The sequence below is a fragment of the Leptonychotes weddellii genome, chromosome 5 (genome assembly GCF_054177405.1).
Source record: "Leptonychotes weddellii isolate Sample4059 chromosome 5, ASM5417740v2, whole genome shotgun sequence".
Taxonomy (NCBI): Eukaryota; Metazoa; Chordata; class Mammalia; order Carnivora; family Phocidae; genus Leptonychotes; species Leptonychotes weddellii.
The window spans coordinates 75,380,639-75,403,282 of record NC_138373.1 but is presented as its reverse complement, the minus strand read 5'-3'; the positions used below and the strand labels follow the sequence as shown (position 1 = coordinate 75,403,282).

General features: G+C 46.9%; 1 protein-coding gene and 2 long non-coding RNA genes across 6 annotated transcripts in view; 1 reads left to right on the top strand and 2 right to left on the bottom strand.

Annotated features, from left to right (window-relative positions):
* Positions 1-17,632, bottom strand: part of ETV6 (ETS variant transcription factor 6) — a 239,477-nt gene extending 221,845 nt beyond the window's left edge. For 3 of the 4 annotated variants that reach the window (XM_081821244.1, XM_081821245.1, XM_081821247.1), the window contains exon 1: positions 17,395-17,630. In XM_081821244.1, the coding sequence (XP_081677370.1) occupies positions 17,395-17,427 (33 nt within the window). In that variant the 5' untranslated portion in view covers positions 17,428-17,630. Of the gene's footprint in view, positions 1-17,394 lie in introns of all 4 variants that reach the window. The other variant, XM_081821246.1, reaches the window with a different exon arrangement.
* LOC145721733 (uncharacterized) lies at positions 9,648-17,147 on the bottom strand. Its single transcript, XR_014145590.1, has 2 exons — positions 12,447-17,147; positions 9,648-11,997 (listed from the first exon to the last, which is right to left on the bottom strand). It is a non-coding gene; the product is annotated as an uncharacterized LOC145721733 (long non-coding RNA).
* A 294-nt stretch (positions 17,633-17,926) lies between the features above and the next one.
* LOC145721731 (uncharacterized) lies at positions 17,927-21,735 on the top strand. Its single transcript, XR_014145589.1, has 2 exons — positions 17,927-18,347; positions 21,653-21,735. It is a non-coding gene; the product is annotated as an uncharacterized LOC145721731 (long non-coding RNA).
* Positions 21,736-22,644: the final 909 nt, after the last annotated feature.

Below are 22,644 nucleotides of genomic sequence, written 5' to 3'. Positions count from 1 at the left end.
GGGAAGCCTGCTTCTCCCTCTCCCACTCCCCCTGCTTGTGTTCCTGCTCTCGCTATTTCTCTCTCTGTCAAATAAATAAATAAAATCTTTGAAAAAAAAAAAAAAGAAGGAAAGAGGAAGAAAAGGAAAAGTCCATCTCCCCACACCTCCACGTCTCCCCTCCCCCCCCATACACACACACACACACACACACACACACACTTCTTTTGGATCAGACTTCAAAGCTACCCACAATGCAGGCCTGAGATGGTCAACTGTGGGCCTGATGTTAAAAGAATTCTACTATTCGTTGTGAGTGGTATTTTGGGGATGCATATGGGTTAGATGTGGCGTAGGCACTAAAGTCATGCCCAGGAAAGGGGCAGCGAGTTTACAGAAAACTCTTTAAAGGCATGTGTGCGTGCAGGCGTGGGTGTGCAGCGACCAAGACCCAACTTCCAATCTCCCGTGAAGTTGCAGAGGGTTCTAAGGGCCCGGCAACACGGCCCCGAGGCCAGTACGGGAAGCCGGAGGAAGGCCGGAGGAAGGCCGAGTGCGGGGGTAGAGCTGCCTTCCATCTTCAAGCGCAGGACCTGCCGAAGGAATCACCCCGCCGGCCCACGAGGTCCAACAGTCTGGCCTGGAGATGGCCAGGGAGGAGGCAGCGTGCTGCTGCGAGTGTGTTTAACAGAGGTAGCACACCTGCCTGGGCCACTGTGCAACCCGATACCACAAGGGGAAATTTCTTCCTCATCTCTGCTGTGATCAGATTCTGCCCTGAAGCATAAGGCTTAAGTGTCCCTGCAACTTTTATCCAGAAGAAAGACAAACAGACTGGGTAGTCCTTCTCAATCCCAGCCAGGGGTCATCAGAAGGGAACAAGTTCAGAAGAGCCCCACGGTGTGGAGCCTCCAGTCACTGGACGGTGTCACCCTCGCCACGCTGGAAGACTGGCTGGAAGGCGGGCTGTTCCTTAACAGCCCTGAACGCGTGTGATTTTATTTTCGGTAAAAGTAATCTGTTAAGGGGCGCCTGGGTGGCTCAGTAGGTTAAGCGTCTGCCTTCGGCTCAGGTCATGATCCCCCCAAGGTCCTGGGGTTGAGCCCCACATCGGGCTCCATGCTCAGCGGGGAGCCTGCTTCTCCCTCTCCCTCTGCCTGCCGCTCTGCCTACTTGTGTTCGCTCTATGAAATAAAGAAATAAAATCTTAAAAAAAATAATAATCTGTGAAAATAGAACGGTGTATCCTTTTGTAAGGCTTACCACATAAATGAGAAACAGTGAGAAGTCCTTTATCAGATCACACTCATCATGCAGGGTTTGGAAAATATGGTAACTTCAGCGGGAGGGGCTGGGGGTGCCCCTCCCACACAATCAAATGGGTACTCATTATCGCTCTCCTGTTTCTATTTCAACAGCTCTTTCAGAAAAGCGTCCTGAAATGTTCTCGCAGGAAGGTCAATGTTTAAGCAACTTCAAGTGAAAACAAAGCCTGATGGCCCTATTACAGTTGTGGGGGCTCAAAAGTTTGTTCTTGAGCAGGTTGCTAGAACAAGGACCGTAATTCCTCACAGAGCTAAACGGGGGACAGGTCAGAGATTAGACTACGGCCTGTTCGTTATCAGGAACCCCGGGGCTCATCCACGCCAAGCCCCGGGTTTCCGTGCGCCCTGAGCCGTAAGCCTACCACTGGGTCTGGTGAGGCTGGAAGGAAAGGAGAGGAAGTAGACAGGAAGGAAATGGCCTCTAAATCAACAGCCTTGGCCATGGAGATGTTGCACAAGGACCACAGTAGTGGGAGGAACCTGACAGTACCCCTTTGGCCTGGACAGCATGAGGGGTACGAGCAGGGTGCTCCTGAGGGTACACCCTTGGTGGCCACCCCCACCCCCAACAGCTTCATAAATGTGTGTCTGCACTGGGACCCATGCCTTGCTGCTCCCCATCGTGGCTGTAACAACTCCCAACTTGCACACAACCCCCCTTGGAGCCCATCTGGGAGAGGCAAGGGAATCCCTGGGCTGCCGGTGGGGACAGGCCTAGAAGGAAAGCAGCGTGGAGACAGGTCCCCTGAAGCCAAGATAAGATCAAGGCCGGGAGGGCTGGCGGGGTGCTGCAGTGTGGATATGGAAAAGAGCGCCCCTGGCAGGTAGCCAGGAAAACCTGGCAGGTGACGGTTTGGAGAGCCATGAAAAAAATCATTGCTTGGGATCTGGGTGGGTTCAGAAAGTGGAGACTTTTCACATATCCTGATGCCCCCAATCCCAGCTGCATGTTAATGGCAATGAGAAGAAACAGGCAATGAGAAGAAACAGGAAATGAGCCATTTGGGCTTGTGGGGAAGGTCTAGGTGTGTCTCCTTATACCTGAAAATACCCGACTTCTGCCGGTTGGTCCATTTCACACGTACCAGACTGTTCATAACCCTAACACCATCTCCTAAAAGCCTCCTCTTTAAGTAAGGAGCACTGAGTTGTCCACTGTCAACAGAAATGGTGAGGCTGTCGTACCCTCCATAAGACACGGCTCTGAGCTGTTTTTCTAGTCCCGTGGTACGCTCGGTTGTTTTCTCTGGTTTAGGCCCCCCAGGCAACATGTTAGGAGTAAGCTAAGAGCTCCAAGAAGATCAGCTTCTCAGATAAGTAGAGAAGAGAACACGGGATCAGGAGGAGAAGGCTGAAAAGAGCTGACCCAAGTACAGAGTCAGATTCCTCCCTGTCCTTGGCAAGGCAATCACAGACTTCACAGAAGGCTCAGGAAGCCAGGCTGCTCTTTCAGGCTATCTCTGCCAACCAGCTAGCAGAGGAATGAGGTGAGGGGACAGCAGGCAGCCCTACGCAGTGGATACACCCTTGGTTCCCAGAGAACCACAGCCAACAATGTCAAGACTGCACATGGCTGCAACACAGCCATCAGCTCTCTCTCCCGGGCCCAGGAGCATCCCGAGCCAAGCAAAGTAAAAGGGCACATTGGTGAGTAAGTTTACTCGTTTGGGGCTGTTCATGCATCTCCCTTTGCATTGGGCCTACAGGTTCTCCAGTCTTTTCTCCAGCTCTCTGTGCTCCTCTCCGGAAGGTGGGCAGTTAAGAGGGAAAGAGTGAACGGGTCCTGTGTGTGTGTCTGTCCAGTGCGTACGTCTCAGGTATGAGGAGTGGCAGTGCTGTTAGCCCGGCCATGTGGTCCTAACCCTACAACAAAAGTGAGGTCTCTTCCTTCCTTCCTCTACCTCCAAGGGCTATTTGCTCAGGATTTCAACTCAGGATTTGACTGCAAGCTGCTTATCTCACACTTACGTATGTGTCACAGAGCCTAGTTCCCACTGAGCCCGTAAGAGAAGCTTAATAAATACTTGCTGATTTTAAAAAGACTATTCAGCTAACATACATCAGACCTGCCCTGCGCCAAGCACCGTGCTGGACAATTGGAGATATAAAAAAATGAATCCATCGGACTCCTGCTCCCCACGGGCTATCACTGTAGCTAGAGGATGACAAGCAAACTGCAACAGGGTCATGGCCAATAGCCAGCACGTTCAAAGGCTAGTAGGATGCTGTGCCTGTCAGCAACAGGGAAGGCTTCAGAAATGGGCTTCAGATGACACATTGGCTACCAGGTGGAAAAAGGATGAGGGAAGATTCGAGGCATTAGGGTGCATTATGTGTTCTGGGAGAAGAGCAGGTCTCGGTTGGAAGATAATACAGAAGGGGGAGGCTGGAGAATGATTCCAGAAAGGTAGACTGCCCAGGGCCTTCCATGACGAAGGGCTGGGTTCCATCCTGAACTGCAGGGTCAAAGAGGGACTGTGACTGAATTTTGACTCGCAAAGAATCATTCTGGGTCGGACTGGAAAGTGCAGGGAGTGGAGGTAGGAAGGTGAGAGATGGCAGACAAGTGAGAAATCTGGGGCTAGAGGGAAGACGGCGCCAGTGAGGATGGAGAAGAACGAATAGCATGAGAGGGATGAGGTGTGCAGCAGGACAGCAGCTTGCCTTGCGGGCCGGAGAAGACAGAACATCTGCCCTCCAGAAGCTTGGGATCCAGCAGCCTTGAGAAGCAACATCGGATGAATCTGTTCGTGTGCCCTGTCACCACTCATGCCCCTCAGTCCTGGATGGCGTTTGTGGCAGCACCGGCTTTAAGATGGCCTTTAAAGAATGACAGAACTATTCATTTACTATTCCTCTTTTGGCTGCTCTCCCCTGTGATCCGTATCCTGAACAGTTTTATTTAGCTCTGTCTTTATGGTATAAGATCTTAGATGGACTGTATGCACAGAAATCTCCATCAAGAAAAGCTCCCAGCTTCTCTCACATTAATCCTGCTCATCAGCAGCCTCTGGCAGGCTCTGACCTATGTGGGACACAGATAAATAAATGAAAACAATAATAATAAGGCTTTGCCAGGCTAGCAAACTGATCCAGTCAGAGGATTATAAGAGACACCTGTTTTTTAACACAGCAGCTGTGAACACAGTAGAAGCATGGCATCCTAGTAACAAGAAAGGGTTCTCATTAAAACCCAATAGTAGCAGAAACTGGCATGGACCAGTGTTCAGCTCTGACACCTGAAAATGAAAAGAAGTTCAAATAAGATTAGATACCTAATAGGCACCCTGCGTTGCTGAACTTGGAGACCTGAATGCTCCTCTGCTTCTGGGGAGGTGATGTACCCCTCCATCCAAGGATTCTCAAGCTTTAATGCAACTATTACATATATAGGATCTTTTCATAAACATACTGAAGCTTTCTGAAGTTTGCCTGACCAAACACCTCTTCATTTAAGCCAGCTTAAAAAAACTAAGCAGAACACAGTCCACCACAGAACGTGGACGCTAATGTAGGAGGAAATAAACAACACGGAAAGTTATCTGTTCGGTTCATTCACCCCTGAAGACACACACACACACACACACACACACACACACACACAATCTACCAACATATAACACCACAGGCAAACTATTTCATAGCTCTAATATGTACACATTACCTTTTCAGACCAGACCAGACCAGGGAGATGCTCCTAGAAACAGCTTGTTAACGGCCCCTCACATTGCTGTTTAACAATCCGTTTATAGCCCATCAGAAAGCCAACCTTCCGAGGAGATATATTTTCCATCTATATGTAAGGTTTTCTTGCCACAAGGCTGGGTTTTGTGTAACCTGTCACTCTACAAGCTAGAGAACAGATTATGCCCTCGTTTCCATGACTTATGACCCTATGAGCATGCACACACGTGCACATATGCGGGGTCACAAGAATGAACCCTCGGAATAAAAGCAGAATGATGCCCAAGGAGGCACGAGCCATACTGTACAGTCCTGACTAGAACTAAAAACAGCATCTAAAGGCATGCTGTCAGCCCTCTCACTGTTGTCCCTAGATCGTGCTCCTTCCAACCTCGTGTGTGTCCCTCGGCATGGGCCTTCGATAACTTTACCTAGGAACCTCTCCCTCACCCAAGGAAGCTACTTTCTAGGCTTTGGAGCGCGGAGGCATCTTTCAATGAACTTCAACTATAATGCCATAAATGCGCATAAACGAAAATAAGGAGTGAACATAAAATCACAAATTTTCCTCCAAAGCCTAACATTTGTGCCCTGGGGACACTAGGACCAGCTGAAAGGCCGCCTTTCTGGCAACTGGTATACCAGAAAGTCAGAAGTGCCAAGCATGGCCAACTGCCCAAAAGGCAGCCAGCTGGACTAACACTTGCTTCACCCTGCTTGGGGAAGTGTGCAGCCAGAACTTCCCCAAAGCAGCATAATCTTGTCAGCATGGGCCCCACTTGGAGTCCCAAAAGGATTCAGAGAACCCCAATACAAGAGCCCAAGAAGAATCACAGACACCAATGTGGGGGCCAGATCTGTGAAGTGAATTCTTTCCAATAATCCACTTGGCATTTAGCCTGGCAGGCCACAAGCATGTACACCAATGGAGAATAACTAGATATGCCCTCGGATCTGCAGGCAATCCTAAAATGTACCCAAATAAGAATGTGAACGCGTTGTGAACTTACTTTCACCTGTAACCTAGATCTAACTGAATCAAGAAGCAAGAGGACTATCTTCTTATTCACCCACACCTCCTCCATGGTAAACCTTAAAATACCACAACTGAAATGGAAATGTACACAGAACCATCTTTCCCTTAAATCAGACTGCTCAACACAAGAGCTAACCACAAAAGCACACACAGGCCTTCCCCCTGGTTTAGAGAAGCTCCATTTGGCCACTTTACTGAAGTTTTCAAGACAGACAAATTCTCAGAAGAGCTAGCTAACATTAACACTGACTTATGCCCTTGGGCCCACCTCTTCCCTCTCTGCAGGAATGACAAGGCCTTTCAGGGAGTCTACATGGTTCCCCGCCTTGTCTCCTTCATGCATTTTTAAGGGTCATTTCCCTCTAAGGTCCTGTCCACTTATCTCACCGTGCTTCTAAAAGATGACCAATACATATCCTGCCACTGGTATCAGGGCCCTGTTCATTTTCTAAGGTAGGTAGCATAGAAAAACCACAGTTCCAGGAAGGGTGGGAATAAGACAGATATTCTAATAGGTGCCCTACTTGACATGTAACCGAATGCTGAGGTCCCTTTGCCCATCTCCCTGCCTATCTGGGTGAAGGGTAAAGATACCCTTATAGCATGCTGAAAAAGATTACAGGATCACTACTCCAGCCTTCCTGTGCCCTCCAACAGCCCCCCTGGATTCCACCGTGTTCAAAAGCTGCCTCTGAAGGGTGCCTGGGCAGCTTAGTCGGTTAAGCATCTGACTCTTGATTTCCGCTCAGGTCATGATCTAGGAGTCCTGGGATCAAGTCCCGAATCAGGCTCCTTGCTCAGCAGGGAGTCTGCTTCTCCCTCTCCCTCTGCCTCTCCCCCCACACTCTTTCCCTCTCTCTAAAATAAATAATGTTTAAAAAAAAAAAAAGCTGCCTCTGACCTACAGGTGACTTCTACCTGCAGAGAAGTGGACCCACACCACCCGACTCAGAGCCAAAAGCACAGAGCCAGAGCGGAGACACAAAAAAGGCATAATGTAAAATTCAGAAAGCAAGCCTCCATTTCTCTAGCTTTCTAAGGGTAAAGACTCTTACCTTTCCAACTCATACGCTTCCTCCTTCCACCTCATCCTAAAGTATTCAAGTCAGCAGACTAACGGAAGGACTAAATGGCACAAAGTCAAATAAGGATCTGGCAGCCTTCCAGGGGATCTGGGATGCAGTCAGCCTCATGGGGTCACTCAGGCCTCCCAGGCAGGGGTAAGAAGACACTCCCAGACCGAAGATCTCCGTTACTCCTATTTCCATCCCAAATGACAGCTCTCCCACCCAGTTCGCCTCACTTCGAATACAGACCACATCAAAAGGCACCAAGCGAGACCCACTGTCCCCACCCCATCGCTGGCCATGACCATCAGGACCCGGTAGTGAGGAGAGCCATGGGTCTCAGCTGTGCGAAACACCCGTCCAGTGACCTCATGACATGGATTTTTAAAACCTCCCAGATCTCAGGTCAAAAGGACACAGCGATTGCAAAATGCACCAGGAGTCCAATCCTTCAAATTTTCCATCTCCCAAAACCAGGTGGGCCGACTCTGTGGCAGGAAGCTGGGCACACATATACAACCAGGCCCAGAGAAAAGAGAACTCCCTTCTGTCCCCTCGGAGGCCCCGCCCGGGATCACACATCTGTACATGAAAAGACGTAGCTGGACCCTCCGGTGAGTCAGGAGACTCTCTTATGCAGTCTCCTCCAGCAGGACTGATTCGACCGTCCAGGACAGTGTGGGAAAGACAAACAGTCTAGAAGCAACAATGAGTAACGAACGAACAAAGATGGGGAAAAGTCTCCTTCCCTTGGCTAAGCTCCTCAGAGCAGTCCAGAAGACAGCTTAGCAAACTCCTGCTCCCCTTTCTGTCAAGTCTCTGTTCTAGCTCCCCTGGCCCACCCCAGTGCGATGTATTGATCTGAGTGTTAATTAGCAGGCCCTGGATGATACAAACTCTATTGTCTCCTGACCTGGATTCTTCATCAGGGAACCCAGCGCTGCTCTGGCCACACCTGCAGCCCGACAGGCAGATCGGAGCCCTCCCCGTTCTTTCCCGAATCCCAGTTTCCTAGAATGGCCACCAGCACCACACCCAGACCCACACTTTCACTAGGGAACAAGGGGAAGTCTTAGGGAAAAGGGGAACTTCAGAGACAAACAGGCTGTTCTTGGGGGCTTGATTTTTTTTTTCTTTTTAATGATCAGGCTGATTTCTACCTGCAGCTCATTTCTTCCAGGAAATAGTTCAGAGTCAGCATCTCATCTTTGGTTACTGTTTCCTCACATATAGGGGATGTGAGTGGAGCAGGGGTTACTGATTGTTACAGAGATAAGTCTTCGGAAAGATATAGTTATGTGGCCCCTCACAAGCCACTGGGAAGGGAACAAGGCAGCTGAGAAGAAAATCACAAACTTTCACTTGTGTTTTCCAAGGAGGAGGGCAGAGCAACGGTTTCTCCCCAAATCTATGCTCTTTCTCCAATAGTCCTAAAGTGCCCACACCTGCTGTGGGGGAGGTCAGGCGGAAGAGGCAGCCACGTTCTCTCCACTCTGCCTCACAAAGGGTCATTTTCCAGCCTCCAAGTCTTCTCCTCATCTAACATGGATATACAGAGGAAAACTCAGGAATGCATTTCCAGTCCACGGCTAAGAGAACAGAGCTGCTGAAAACAGATACTTCAGTCCCTCAACATCTAAAAACAAAGGTTCCCTCATGCCCCAAAGTCACACATTTGGCTTTCTCCAACTCTTCTGTATAAACTTCCACTGAGAGCCATCGACTCCCACTCTTGAAACTGGAAATTCACCCCCCACCCCCACCCCCCCCGCCAGCAAACAGTGTCTGCTCTGTGGTCAGACAGACATGGAACTGCCTGTTTAACAAAAGCAGATTTAAGAAATGATGCCCTCGTTCAAGTCGCGCCCCGGCCACAAATAATAAGCAACTGTGTGAACAAGCGGGTCCCTGAATAGGTCTGAATACTTGAGGGCTGAGTAATAATGCTAGTTAGAGTCACTGGACAGTACTTCCAGGCTTCGGGTTTTGTTTTTTGTTTTTTTTTCCTTTTATCTTTGAAACTTATTCAGAACTGTCCCAGCTATTCCCTCAAAACTTCACTGTGAGATGCAAAAGGTCTTGGTTATTACCACGTAACTGCAGCTGGCTCATCTCTTCTGTTGAGGCTTGAATTCAATTAAAGTTAAACCAAGAGCTTTGCTCAACACGACTGAGTGACCCCAGCCCATAGCGGCAAGCACGCGTGCTGGGAGTCCGCCAACTTGGGGGGGCCTAGATTTGGGTTCAGGAGGTGCCACCGACCAGCCACGGGAGTTGGAGCAAACCATCAGCATCTCTGGCCGCCATACCAACTGTAAAACATAGGCCCGGGACTAGAAAATCTCTTAGCTCCTTCTAGATCTAGATATTATGGGGGGGGGGGGGGGAAGAACTTTTTTTTTTTAACAGAGTAAGTCACTGCATTATGAAATTTACATACCCCAAGGGAGAGGTATCTTTATTACCACTTCAGATGAGCTAACAGGTTGAAGATGAAGATTAATTAAGTTCAAGAACCAGGACTCACACTCAGGCCTGTCTACTCCAGTGTCTGTGTTCGGCCCCTAGAAGGGCTCCACAGTATGGCAATGACTGGTCCCCTCTTCCCAGCAACTTACAACCCTCTTGAGGGAAATCTCCTTGACAGATAACCAAAGAACATCAGACAGGAAAAAAAGCAAATGAAAATCTGAAGTAGAGGTAATTGGAACTACATCGTGGCAACACATATCACTGAACGCACTTCACCCACAGTGCTCACGGCAGCAGGGCGCCGCATCCTTTTCAGGTCATTCAGGAAATGAGATCGTTTTCCGTATGTCTGACTCCCACACACAAAGGGAAAATACCCCCAAGGAGTACACAGGTCTGGTGAACGTACAGATTTATTGGATAGCTCCTTCCTGTCTTCACTGGGGAGTAACATATTTTTCATAAGTCATTCATCCAGATAACTGAACCTTTTAAAACTTCACATTATTTTTATGCCAAACATTTTTATTGGATAGCTTTCCAAAATGCATTACATTTTCTCACTTCCTAAATCTCATAACTTAAAGCTTGTCTTTAACTTGGAAGTCATAATTATGATCATTAATATCATCAGTCATTGTTGGTGCCATACACTCCACTCTACAGGAGTCTTCACGATGAAGCCACACTTTCTGAAATCTTGTCTGCTTTTTACCACTCTTCCTCTGCCGCGGTGTTAGAGGGACATGGTCCTAGGACAGAACACCCAATTCTGACTCTGGCTCAGCTACCACGAACAGTGTGATCTCAGGCATGCTGTTTAAATGCCAAAGGACCCAGTTTCCTCATCTGTTTCATGAGAAATTTCGGTTGTGCTCTCTCAGATTCCCTCTTATTGCCTCCCCACATCTCTCTCTCTGCCTCCTTCCCCATATCTGTTCTGAAGAAAGGCTTCATTAAAGTTGTTCAAATGCCAAATTTTATGAACTCAGATGGCCAAAATTCTCTCTTCGCTCAAGTAAGATAGAACGAGGCCAGTGTGGTCAGGCTACCAGGAAAGAGGGGGAAGAAAAGATTATTCCTCTGGTGGTGTGGGACAATCGGGGAATACCTGAAAAGACCTCAGATTCCTAGAAATCATATAGTATTGAGAATGTACGTGAGGGATGGTTTAAGAAAAACTTTCTGTTGACGGATTGTGTAAAAAGTTTCAAGGGAGGGGGACATAAAAAAGCTGTGGACAGAAAAGACTGACCAGGGAGTGACGCCAAGGTATCTAATGCAGAGGCTGAGATTGGGCAGTATGAGAGGACCCAGTGCAGCCTGTCACCCACAGAATGACGGAGTAATTAGGTGCCAGGGAAAGAAGAAAAAGGCAGAGAGGGAAAAGAAAGGTTTCTGAGAACATGGAGGGCCTTGCATGAAACCTATCGAAAGACAAAATATCACTAGAGAACACCAGAGACTGGAAGAAAAATGGAAGACCTGGACATTGAGTTGTGTGGCGTGGCCATCTGGCTCTCCCCGCTGTGAGAGGAACAGTGAGGAACAACCCACCTTCAAGGGGACCCAGAATGGGAAGGAAACATCTCTGCTGCCCTATTCCTGCCTCTCATCCCGGCTCATGGGAGGCTCCACCATCACCCGTCACAATCAGTTTCCTAATTTTCTTCATGAAGATGGCTGTACCTGAGAACAGTGTCATGGAGAATGCTCTGGAATTGTAGGCCCTAGCTTGGCCACGTATGGTGTCTGAGGGCCAATGGGTCGCTTAAAACACTCCAGGCTTCAGGATCCTCATTTGTAAAATGGGGAGAAAAACGGCATCCCTGAGAAAGTTGTGAAGAGTAAGGGAGATAATGCAGATCAAACACTTCGCACACGGCGGACCAGCAGGCAGTCGTCTTCCACACCTGGTGGTGGTGGTGGTGAAGGAGGAGGAAGAGAAGGCGGAAGCAGAAGAAGGGGAGAAAATGTAGGCACAATGACCACTAAAACAGCTGACAAACCCCTTTAATTACCCAGAACGGGGAAAGCTCCAAAATGCAAGTGTTACAGAGTTTTCCATAAACACAGTCCACGGGACCAAGAAGCAGCTCTGCCCCTCGGGGGTCCACACGTAACAAACTCGGGCTAATGCCTTCCTTTTTCAACCCCTCCCACTGCTTCCCCACAGTCTGAAAATTCCAGATCATTTCTACAAAGACCAGGCTGACCTGCACATGTTCACTATCTAAGAAGAAAGGCTTATCGAGCAAATTAACAGAGCAAATAATATATTTGTGGTAATATTTCGACACTGAAGGAACAGTTTCCAACAGGCAACAGCACTCATTTCTAACCAACAGATGATGTGGGACACAAGTCATTTCTGCCTCTTCATCGGGGCTCATCCTGAGATGCCCCAGCAAGCCACACTTCATCAGTCTGGTTCCTGTAGGTTCAGAAATAAATCAAAATGTGTTTGTTGTTTAATAGGCTATAATTCTAACTTCTCGCTCATTCAGTCTCTCGCCCCCAAATACTAGGTTTGGCAGGGAACCATCTTTAAGCGCGGCCCCTCTGGCGTGGGAACCCTGAGTGCACTCACACTCATTCTATTCAACAAATACACACAGAGGTTGGTTTCTTACACACGTCTAACAACAAATACAGCAGTCCCGGACTCTGCCTGAAAACAAACCCCAGTGCTTTCTCTACAGTAGCATTCACAGGGAAAAATATGCTGTTTGTATACCCCACACCCTAGGGGGCTTCATTTAACACTGAGCCACTCAGCTGGGAGAACCACACCAAAGGGCAACTTTTTAAAAATGGGTAATAAAACGAGACTGCTCTTCCCCCAGTTACTCCCAATAACCCCGTGCCTCCTCACCCCTTTACCTTCCTCGGTGTGCGCAGATGCAGCTCAACTGAGATTTACAGATTTTCTTTCAGCTGTACCTTCCTTTCGTACCAGACTTCTCACACACACTGTAAAAAAGAGTTGCTGCATCCCACCCATCCCATCTTTGGGAGTACATCCAAAGGGCTCAAAGCAGGATCTCCAAGCGGTCATCACACATCTACGCTCACCACAGCTTTATCCACACAGCCATGAGATAGAAGTAACCGAAATCTCCATCAGCAGATGAACGGATAAAGAGAATGTGGCATACACGTAAAACGGAGTATTATGCAGCCTTAAAACAAGACGGAAATCCTGTACCATTCTGCCACGTGGAGGAACCTCCAGGGCGTTAACAACAAGCAAAGTAACAATAATATAGGATTCCACTTACATAAGGTACCCTAAGTAGTCAAAACCATAGAAACAGAAAATCGACAGGCGGCTACCAAGGCCGGGAGGAGGGGAGGGGGAAAATGAGTGTGTAGTGGGTATAGAGTTTCTGAGCTGCAAGATGAAAAAGTTCTAGAGATCTGTCTGTTGCCCCACAATGTGAATATACTTATCACTTACGGAACTGCACGCTGAAAAATGGTTAAGATAGTAAATTTCACACTGTGTGTTTTTTTACCATAATAAAAAAAAATGTTGCTGCAAACAGTGGTACAAATACAAGTTCATCAACCCCTTCTTCCCTGATCCCCTACTCCTACTACTTCCTCTTCTCACATCTAACAATATACCCTCTGGGCCCAGTGCTCCCCCCACACACATCTTCGTTGGCACATATCTCCGTGCCCTCATACCAGCTGGCTTGGGATTAAAATGGACCAAGCTAGGAAGTGCCAGAGAGAGTGCAGCCTATTGTATCGAATTTCCTTGGCCTTTTATAGGGATGCACCATGAACCCAGCAAATGCAGTGCAGGGGCCTGAGAACGAGGCCTATGTTGCTCTAAACCTGGCTCAGACACCAATTAGCTGGAGCAAGCCATTTCGTTCTCTGGAACTCCTCTCTATGAAAATACGAGGCTGGCCCAGGTGATCCCTAAGGCCTTCCAGTTCTGAAAGCCTAAAGGTTCCCTGGTTCAATTGTCCAAGAAACGGGAAAACCAGCAAGCCCACTAATCTGAGCCTTCTAAAGTGATTCTTCAAGCCCCTTTATCATCTTTTACTCAATTCCCTTGTCTGTTTAGATACACAAGTGTTTTTTTTTCATTTTATGAAAATAATAAAAATAGTATCATTATACCAAAATTCTACTGATAATCATTTTTGGACAGACACCCAGAGAGTGTTCTAGGCCCCCCTGAGACAGCAGTGCGGACTTATTAAATACTTCACGTGAGCTAATGGATAAAAGTGTTAAGTCACCCTCTGGTACACAGGAACAGACAGAGGAAAGGGCGCTGACCTCCTCCCATGCCTCACTTCAAATCAGCAAACATTACTGAGGAACACTTCTGTGCCAGGTGCCAAGCTAGGTACTGGGACACAAAGATAACCATCGCTAAACCCAAGGAGCTCAGAGTCCAGTAGGGGAAACCCGGAGTGTCCCAGTTAGTAGCAAAATAAAAAGAGATTTCTTTCTGCTAAGAAGGCCAACCATACTGGAGAGTAGAGACAAACAGGGAGGGCGGGGAAAGGGGGAAGGGGCAGTTAGGCCACTAGGTTTGGTAACCTGGATGGCCCTCACAACTAAAGAACCATGCCAAGAAGCGAAGGACTGTGTCTGCTGGGCCATCACCACTTTCCGCAGCAAGTCGGCTGAACTTAAAACCGAACAGGTGACTTGAAGGTGAAGGCTGATGATGGAAAGGACAGCCTCTTCCTTCCTCCCGTGACCAGCACAGTCAGCCACTCAAGCCTCTGAAAAAAATTATTTGTTTTTTTATATAGTCAGTTGTCCCTGTCCTTACATTTGAACCACTCCACTGGTCAGCAAAGGAAGCATTTAAACTCTTGGATGAGAGTGCCATTGCACACGTGGGGCAGCCCAGTGCAGAGAAACGGTGGGGCTCCGTGACAGTTTGGGTAACCTTGGGCTAGTCAACCTGTCTTCTGTGTACGATGCGTGTCTGGTACTCACTTCCCTAGGTGATGAAAAGATGCCTACAAAGCTCAAAAGAAATATAAAAGGTGCTTATCAGGCATTCGATGTCAACTACCACCACAGAAGCGATCTATACAAAGGTGTCACTGCTTGACCGAGTCAAAAACTTTCACCTTGGAAATTGCACCTAAATTCTACACTTTGCTTTTCCAGGAGAACAGACACTGCTCAGAAGTAAACCAAGTACTTCCCTCTGTGGCTGCCTCCGGTCAGGCTCCTCTGTGCTCTATCACACCAGCTGTTGAGGAATTTACTGTTTGCTGACCAGCTGCTTGTAAGGAATGGGAACAAGTGAGGAAGGTTTCAGGAGTGGAGTGGAGGAGTGAGGGAAATCTCTCCACACAGAGGGAGGCTTCCGTATCACATGTCTTCAATACATCGGACTCATCAGCTCATCCTTGAAAGCTTCTGACATTCCTTCTCTGCTCCACAGAAAAGTTATTGTTTACTGGACTCTAGAAGCAATCCCCGTAACTTGCTTGCGGGTTACCAGCAAACATTTTTTATTATGCAGTCACTGTACCACATCCCAAGGACTAAATGAAACACTGCACACATCACCAGCACATTTTCAGATGACCCGGAATAATCCCAAGTCCTTGATCTGAAGCACTTATTATTGGAACACTGTGAATTCAACAAACTCCTTGGAAAAAAACACACTTCACATGTGTGCACCTAAACATACACACGGTCTAAGCCAACAGTTCTACGCTGGTTCGGTGAAGAACCATTCAAATACAAGTGATACTTTCGTTACTAGTGAAGAGTATTCCATCTATGTTAATTACATAGAAATACACAGTCATGAAAAGAGGCACCGAAAAAAACCTGAAAGGATAAGCAAAAAGGAAAAAAATGACAGGCAAACTATGGCTGCAATTTTTATGTCACATTTAAGACAGTGTTCTGTCTGGGTTTGGAGATTAGTTCTGTATGTCTGCGCAAGGAAAGGGGCTGCTGAACTCTTCCCACTAGAGTAGGATGAAACAAGCCACTCAGTAGCACTAGAAATAAGCCCATCAGAACAGTGGGGACATGCAGTCTCTTTAAGAGAGGTATCAAGAAAAGTCACAGAAAGAATTGCTTTTTGTTTGTTTTCAGCCTAAAATTACCGCCCCATCGTTGGTCCAGGTTTTCCTGATGTGGGATTTATTGCCATCAAATACAATTTACTGATTTAATACCCTATTATTTAGTTACCTCTGTTTGTGTTATGAAGTGTCAAATTAGATTATCTGTACCGTGCTCATTGTAGAATCTAATTTATATAGCAAAAGAAACTAGTTTTGACGTATCCAAGTACCTTAAATTATTTACTGTGATACCCTCTCCACCACAGACATTCTGCTGCCCCCAGGTATCTACAAACACAAAAGCCCTCAAGTGCCCCTGGGCATTTTTGTGAGGCAAAAACAAAGAAACCCAACCCACTTTTTTAGTTCACTTTAGCCCTATGTTAAAAATCCATGAAAATCTCACCTGATGAGAAACACTAAAATCTGAGTCTAATTACAAAAACCTAGTAAGCAAATATAATAAAAAACTGTTTCCTTGAAACAGGAATACTTTAAACAAAATACTGTTTCCTATTGGAAAAGCAGTGTTGAAACAGGAAAGGTTTCTCTAATTCCCCCCAGATGAGGAAAACAGGTTATTTGTTCATTGTTTCTGCAGCGTCCACTCAATGAGCACATATTAAATGGGCCAAGCTGAAAACAAACAAACTTCAGTGGCTTCGGCCTCTCACAGAAGCAGAAGGCTTTCCACCTGGGGACTGATGGAATAGTGAAATAAATAAAGTGCACAGTATACGCAGCCATGGGAAAAATAATTGGGGGAAATGGACAAATCATCCTGCCTCCTCACGGTGGCAAACTTTACAACTTCTTAGAAGCAACAAACCACAGTACCACCAGCTCTATAGATACAGACATATATACGTGTACACACACGACTACTTGGAAGCCAAGTACGGTGTTTGCAAACATCCACCACCCTGCATTTACAATACTGCAAAACACGACCAGAAAGCCGGGAGATTTCTACTCTTAGATATCCTCTCTGCACTGTCAAACAGGGAAGGTCACTTTGCCTGCTCACTTAGATAATTCTCTCTCTCTCTCTGCATCACAGGAGTTTTCTACTTTGGGATTACTCAACTTTCACATGCATGGGAGTAAAATAAGCATTCGGCAACTTATTTACCTCAGTTTAAAAAAGAAAGAGAGAAATTCATTGTGCAAATGCCCAGGAAAAGCTGACACCAGGACTGTCTCTCCGACAGCGCTTGCAATTACAATCAGAGGAGGAGAAAAAATCCAGTCTGATCTGACCCAGGCAGTCGTCTAAGGGGAAAAAAAAAAAAAAGATTGCATCCCCAACGGGGGCTGACGAACTTTTTTTCCTAAGGAGACCACCCCTCAGGAACAAAAGTTACATTTCAGTCACATGTTGGGAGTAGGAGTAGGAGCACGATTTTTTTTTCTTTTTTTTTTTTTTACACAAGCGCACTAATTACGGGGGTGTTTTACAGTTCTAGAGACCACTCGGGTTCCTCCTGGCCAATTGTGACGGGCATTTAATTGTCAAAAAGGTAGGGGGTGGGGTGGGGGGGCGAGAAGCCGAGAAGGGGCTCGGCGGGGGGAGCAGCAAGGTTACACGAAAGGGTACAGGCGCCGCCGCGAGCTGCATCTCCTTCCCCGGCGCCCCAAATAATTCACTGCGACCGGAGCAACTGCCACAGCCCCCTCGGAGGAGCCCAGCAGGACTGCCCCGGCCGGTGCAGCTCAAGATTTTCGATCACAGAGAGGGAGGAGGAGAAGATCTTTACCTTAATGCTACACGGAGCAGGAGTCTCAGACATGTCTCACAGCGAGAGAGATCAGGAAGTTCTCAGTTTTTTTCCACTTTCCTTTCCTCTCCCCAACCCAGAAGCGCTCCACGGCCAGCCGGACGCGGTCATTTAAGAAGTTTCTTGCAGCATCTCTCCCGGCAGCCGCCCCGGGGGTCTGCGAGCGCGCGGGGCGGGGCGGCCGGCGGAGTTGGGTGCGCGGGGCGGCGGGGGCGTGGGAGCCGGGCCGGAGCGCGGCGGCGGGGTCTGCAGGTCGCGGCGCGGCGCGGCGACCCGGGGCGCAGCCCGGCCGGCCTCCCGCTCTCTCCTCCCACCCGCGGCCGGCGCCCCCGCCCCCCGCCCTCCCGCCGCTCTCCCTCGCTCTCTCGAATGTTTTCCTTCCTGGAAGAGAGAAACTGAAAGGCAGAACTGAGAAAGCTCTTTGCTCATTGATCTTGAGAGTTTCAGTGCAGAAACTGACGTGAATTCCCAGCACTGAGCTCTGCCTCTTAAAGGAGCCACCAGGAAATAAAAGCTCGGGTTACAGCCCGGCATCGGGGAAATAAAAGCCGGGCGGGGGGAGGGGCGGCGGCGGCGGAGGGAACCCGGGGGAGCGGGGCCGCGCGAGGCCGCGGCCGCCGGCGGAGCGCGCGGCGCAGCCCTCCGCAGCGCGGCCCACGCGCGCCCGCCGCGAGCCCCTCCGCCGGCGGGGGAGCCGGGCTGCCCAGGCGCCGCCGAGCAATCGCCAGGTCTAGGGAGACACGTTGAAAAAAACGTTACGCTGGGGCCCCAGAAACAGGTTTTTATGAAACAAGACAGGTTTTTATGAAACGCTTCCCACCTTGCCCGGCTCCGTCTCTGATACACTGAAATGCACAAGGGCTCTCCCCCACCCCCCGCCCCAGCCCGAGCGCAGAGGCAAGGAGAATAATCATATATGAAGGGGCATTCCGGTAAGGACGCGGAATCCAAAGGAGGAAATAAAACAATAGCCTTTGTTCTGCTTCTCGACCGCTGCCTCTTTAAGAGAATCCACCAGGAAATGGGAGATCGGGTTACAGCCTGCACACGGGGAAATGTGGGAGCGCGAGCGCCGGAGCGCGACGCCGCCGGAGACAAAGCCGGGCGGCCGCGCCGCAGACGCAGGGGGACGGCCGGGTTGGGGGGGATTCCCCGCGAAGGTGGGCGCCCCGAAAAGAGCAGGCGCCGCGCGCGCCCGCGGGGGGGGGGGAGGGGAGGAATGCGGCCGCGGCAGGCGCTTCCCCAACCGAGCACGCGTTCTGGGGAAGGGAAGGCTGCTGGGCAGTTATCAAAGGCGGTTGAGTTCCTTTTCCTGACCCCCCCCCCTTCCTGCCGTTTCGAAATCCGCTGTCCATTTAAAGAAATAGCGGCCGCTACCAACCGAAATAGGTGACTCGACTGCAAAGTTGACAGGACGTGTTCCTGAACATAATACCCCTCCCCGGGACCGCTTCTCTGAAACCGTCATTGGCCGGTTGGATGACCCTGGGATCCTGCCAGGGGAGGAATATTTGGCTGGAAAAACAATCGAGGGGAAGTAAAAGCCGGCGGGGCTGAGGGTTCTAGCCTTGAGCACATGTGATCTGATCACTCTGTTATTTTTATTGTCATTCATAGTCTCTTAAAATGCTCTGAAGTGGCCGCTGCAAAACACTGAGAACATAATTGTGTTTTAAATTCTAAACCCTGCTGATACACACATAGGGGTTAGGTGTGTGGATGTGTGTTATATTACAAATATATAAATACATAGGTATGAATATGTACCTATAATGTGTGTATATCTACATGTAAAAAAGGACAGATTTCCCAGATCCCCACGCTACAGATTTTTCCTACTCATCTTCAACTCTCCACATTATAAAATGTATCCAGACCTCTTCACGCACTCATCAGGAAATTCTGAAGCAGAATTGATTAAAAGGGGTTGGGGTAAAAAAGAGTCCTATTGCTGGCAGGTGGGAATTACCGGTTTTTGTGAGCCTCCAGGGATCTTACCAGTTTTTGTCACCTGGTAGTCATATTCTCCCCAAGAGATCTCATGTCCACACCGGCTCCTCTACCTTGGACCACCTGCCACCCACCTCTATCCCCCACCCCCTCACGCCCCCCAACAATTATCTATCTTCCCTTGATCCTCTACTTATGTTGCAGACATTGATTCTGATGTCCTATCGCTAGATTAAATCCTGTAAACCCTCTATATCACTTACCAATAAGATCCTCGGCAACTCTCAGCTTCTGTAAAAGGTTCGGAATAGTACCTATCTCATAAGATTCCTGTAAATGAGCAAATATATACAAAGTGCTTAATTACCTGAGTACTTGCTACTATAATATGTGCTCGATGTTAGCTACAGTTACTTAACCTCATAGGGAGCCTGGGTGGCTCAGTTGGTTAAGCAATTACTTAACCTCAGGACTGAATTAACTCTCAACTTCCATTTCTGTCTCCTTTTTACCTTCTCCAAGTGACTCATAGAAGTAGTAGTTTGAATTAGAAAGCATGTGATTCCAAAACAAAACAACAGTTGTGGAAAACTGTGCGTTTAGACCAGTTGGCAATTTCTTTCTATAAAGAGCCAGATAAAAAATATTTTAGAGTTTGTGTGCAAAGGGGCAAAACTGAGGGCATAATGCAGATATTTCTATAACAAGAGAGAAAATAAATATCCACATTATTGACAAAATGTAAGGTATAATAATAATTGTAATCAAGTCTAATAATGAGAGGAATGGAATTACTTTTGTGGGGGATAACATTTTACTTAGTTGAACACCAGTTAGAGTAAGGGTTCTCTATCATCAAAACTAATTATCTGTTTATCTGTTAATGCTGATCTGTAGTGAAATTTTACATATTTCATTTTTGAAAATATTTTCTCACCCAGATAGGTACTGACAACCCATGAGCATATGGTTTTACTTAAGCATATTCATTGCTTAGAAGGCATTTATACAATTCTATTACAATTCTGGGGCGCCTGTGTAGCTCAGTCGTTAAGCATCTGCCTTCGGCTCAGGTCATGATCCCAGGGTCCTGGGATCGAGCCCCACATAGGGCTCCCTGCTCAGCGGGAAGCCTGCTTCTCCCTCCTCCACTCCCCCTGCTTGTGTTCCCTCCCTCGCTGTCTCTCTCTCTCTGTCAAATAAATAAAAAAAAAAAATCTTAAAAAAAAATTCTATAAAGGGCGCCTGGGTGGCTCAGATGGTTAAGCGTCTGCCTTCAGCTCAGGTCATGATCCCAGAGTCCTGGGATCGAGCCCCGCATCGGGCTCTCTGCTCCTTGGGAGCCTGCTTCTCCCTCTGCCTCTCTCTCTCTCTCTGTCTCTCATGAATAAATAAATAAAAATCTTAAAAAAAAAAAAATTCTATAAAGTTCTCTTGATATTTCCCCTTTGCATGCCATTACATTGCAGGTTAATCACTTTCAATGGAAAATTAGGTGGAAGTGCACAGTAAAATGGATTTTAAATACGGAAATTTCCTTTTCACTTGTATCATAATCCAAAAACCACTATTGGAATTGTAGTTTGACTTCAGAAAAATGTAACTGCTGAAAATTTGTGTTGGAATGGAGATCTTGCTTCTTGTTTTAACTTCTGATGGCATGGGAAGTTTATAAAGCAGCTCTTATTTGTGATTGCAACAGTGTTAGTCATATCAAAATGATCTAACTACAGCATACAATTCACACATAGCTCTGTTTTGCCTTATAGTTTTAGGCTGAATTAATGAAAAACATCAAGTCTGTAGCAAACACTAATTTCCAAAGACATTCAGTGTTCAATAATTGTGGTTGGAGGGAGTTTTCACTTATTCATTCCCACTTGTCAATTGTTTCTCTATTCCTTTTCCTGAATCTTTGGCAAATTAGGTATTTTTTTTCATATTCCTATGTTGTCTTTGTAGCTTTTCTCCTGTATGTTAAATATAGTGGTCCTCTAGAAACTGCAATTTGCATCTTTAATTATAACTATCTTCAAATAATATTATTCTATGTTAAGAATATATAAGAAACAACAGCATAATTCCATTTATCCCTCTCCCATCCTTTATGATACTGGCATATATTTACTTCTATGTGTTATAAAACCCACCATACCTTGTTGGTGGGGGGGGTTGATATTTAAAAAATTGTAAATATGTGTATATAATGAAGGTACTAAAATATATGTGTCTTTTTTATTTGTCCAGGGATTTGTCCTTTCTGATACTTTTTTATTTCTTCTTGCAGGTATGGTTTCATTTTTCTCTGGCCTCGAGAACTTTTGGCATTTCTTGAAGTGCAGTTTGTTGGTGATAAAGTCTCTCAGCTTTTGTCTGTGTGAGGATGTCTTTATTTCACATTCATTTTTGAAGGATAAGTTTCACTGTATATAAAATTTTAGGTTGACAATTCTTTTTCCTTTTGGCACTTTAAATACATAATTCCATCTCTGTCCCCATAATTTTTGATTAAAAGTTATTTGTAGTTCATATTTTAACTCCCTGTGTACAGTATCTTTTTTTTTTCTCTAGCTGCTCTTACGGTCTCTCTAAATTTGGCTTTCAAAATTTTGACTATGATGTGCCTAAGTGTGGTTTCCTTTGTATTTATTCTTCTTGATGTTGGCTGCAATTCTTGGACTATAAGTTGGTATCTTTCATTAGCTTGGGAAAATTCTCATCTGTTACCTCTCTGAATATTGTTTCTGCCCATTCTCTCTCTCCTGTCCTTTTATTACTCCAGTGATACAAATATTAGACCACATGACATTGTTCCATATATCTAAAATACTCTGTTTTGTTTTACTTTTTTTCTCTTTGTCTTTTAGTTTGGATGCCTTCCTTCTATTTATCTCTTTCTAAATTTCTTTCCTCTGTATTGTCCACCTTACTGTTAAGCCAACCCATCTAAATAGTTCTTTACTTATGATACTGTGTTTTTTATTTTTAGTATTTCCATTTTTTTATACTCTCCATCACTTTCCTGAAGTTACTCATATCTTCATACATGGCTTTTACCTTTTCCTTTAAGTCCTTTAGCATTTTTGTCATACTGTGATAATTCTGAAATCTGGACTATTTCTTGGTTAACTTCTATTGATGTTTTCTTTTCCTTTTTTAAAGATTTTTATTTATTTATTTGAAAGAGTGACAGAGAGAGAGTGCGCATGTGAGCGTGCGCAAAAGCGGGGGGGGGGGGCAGTGGGCAGAGTGATAGGAAGAAGCAGGCTCCCCACTGAG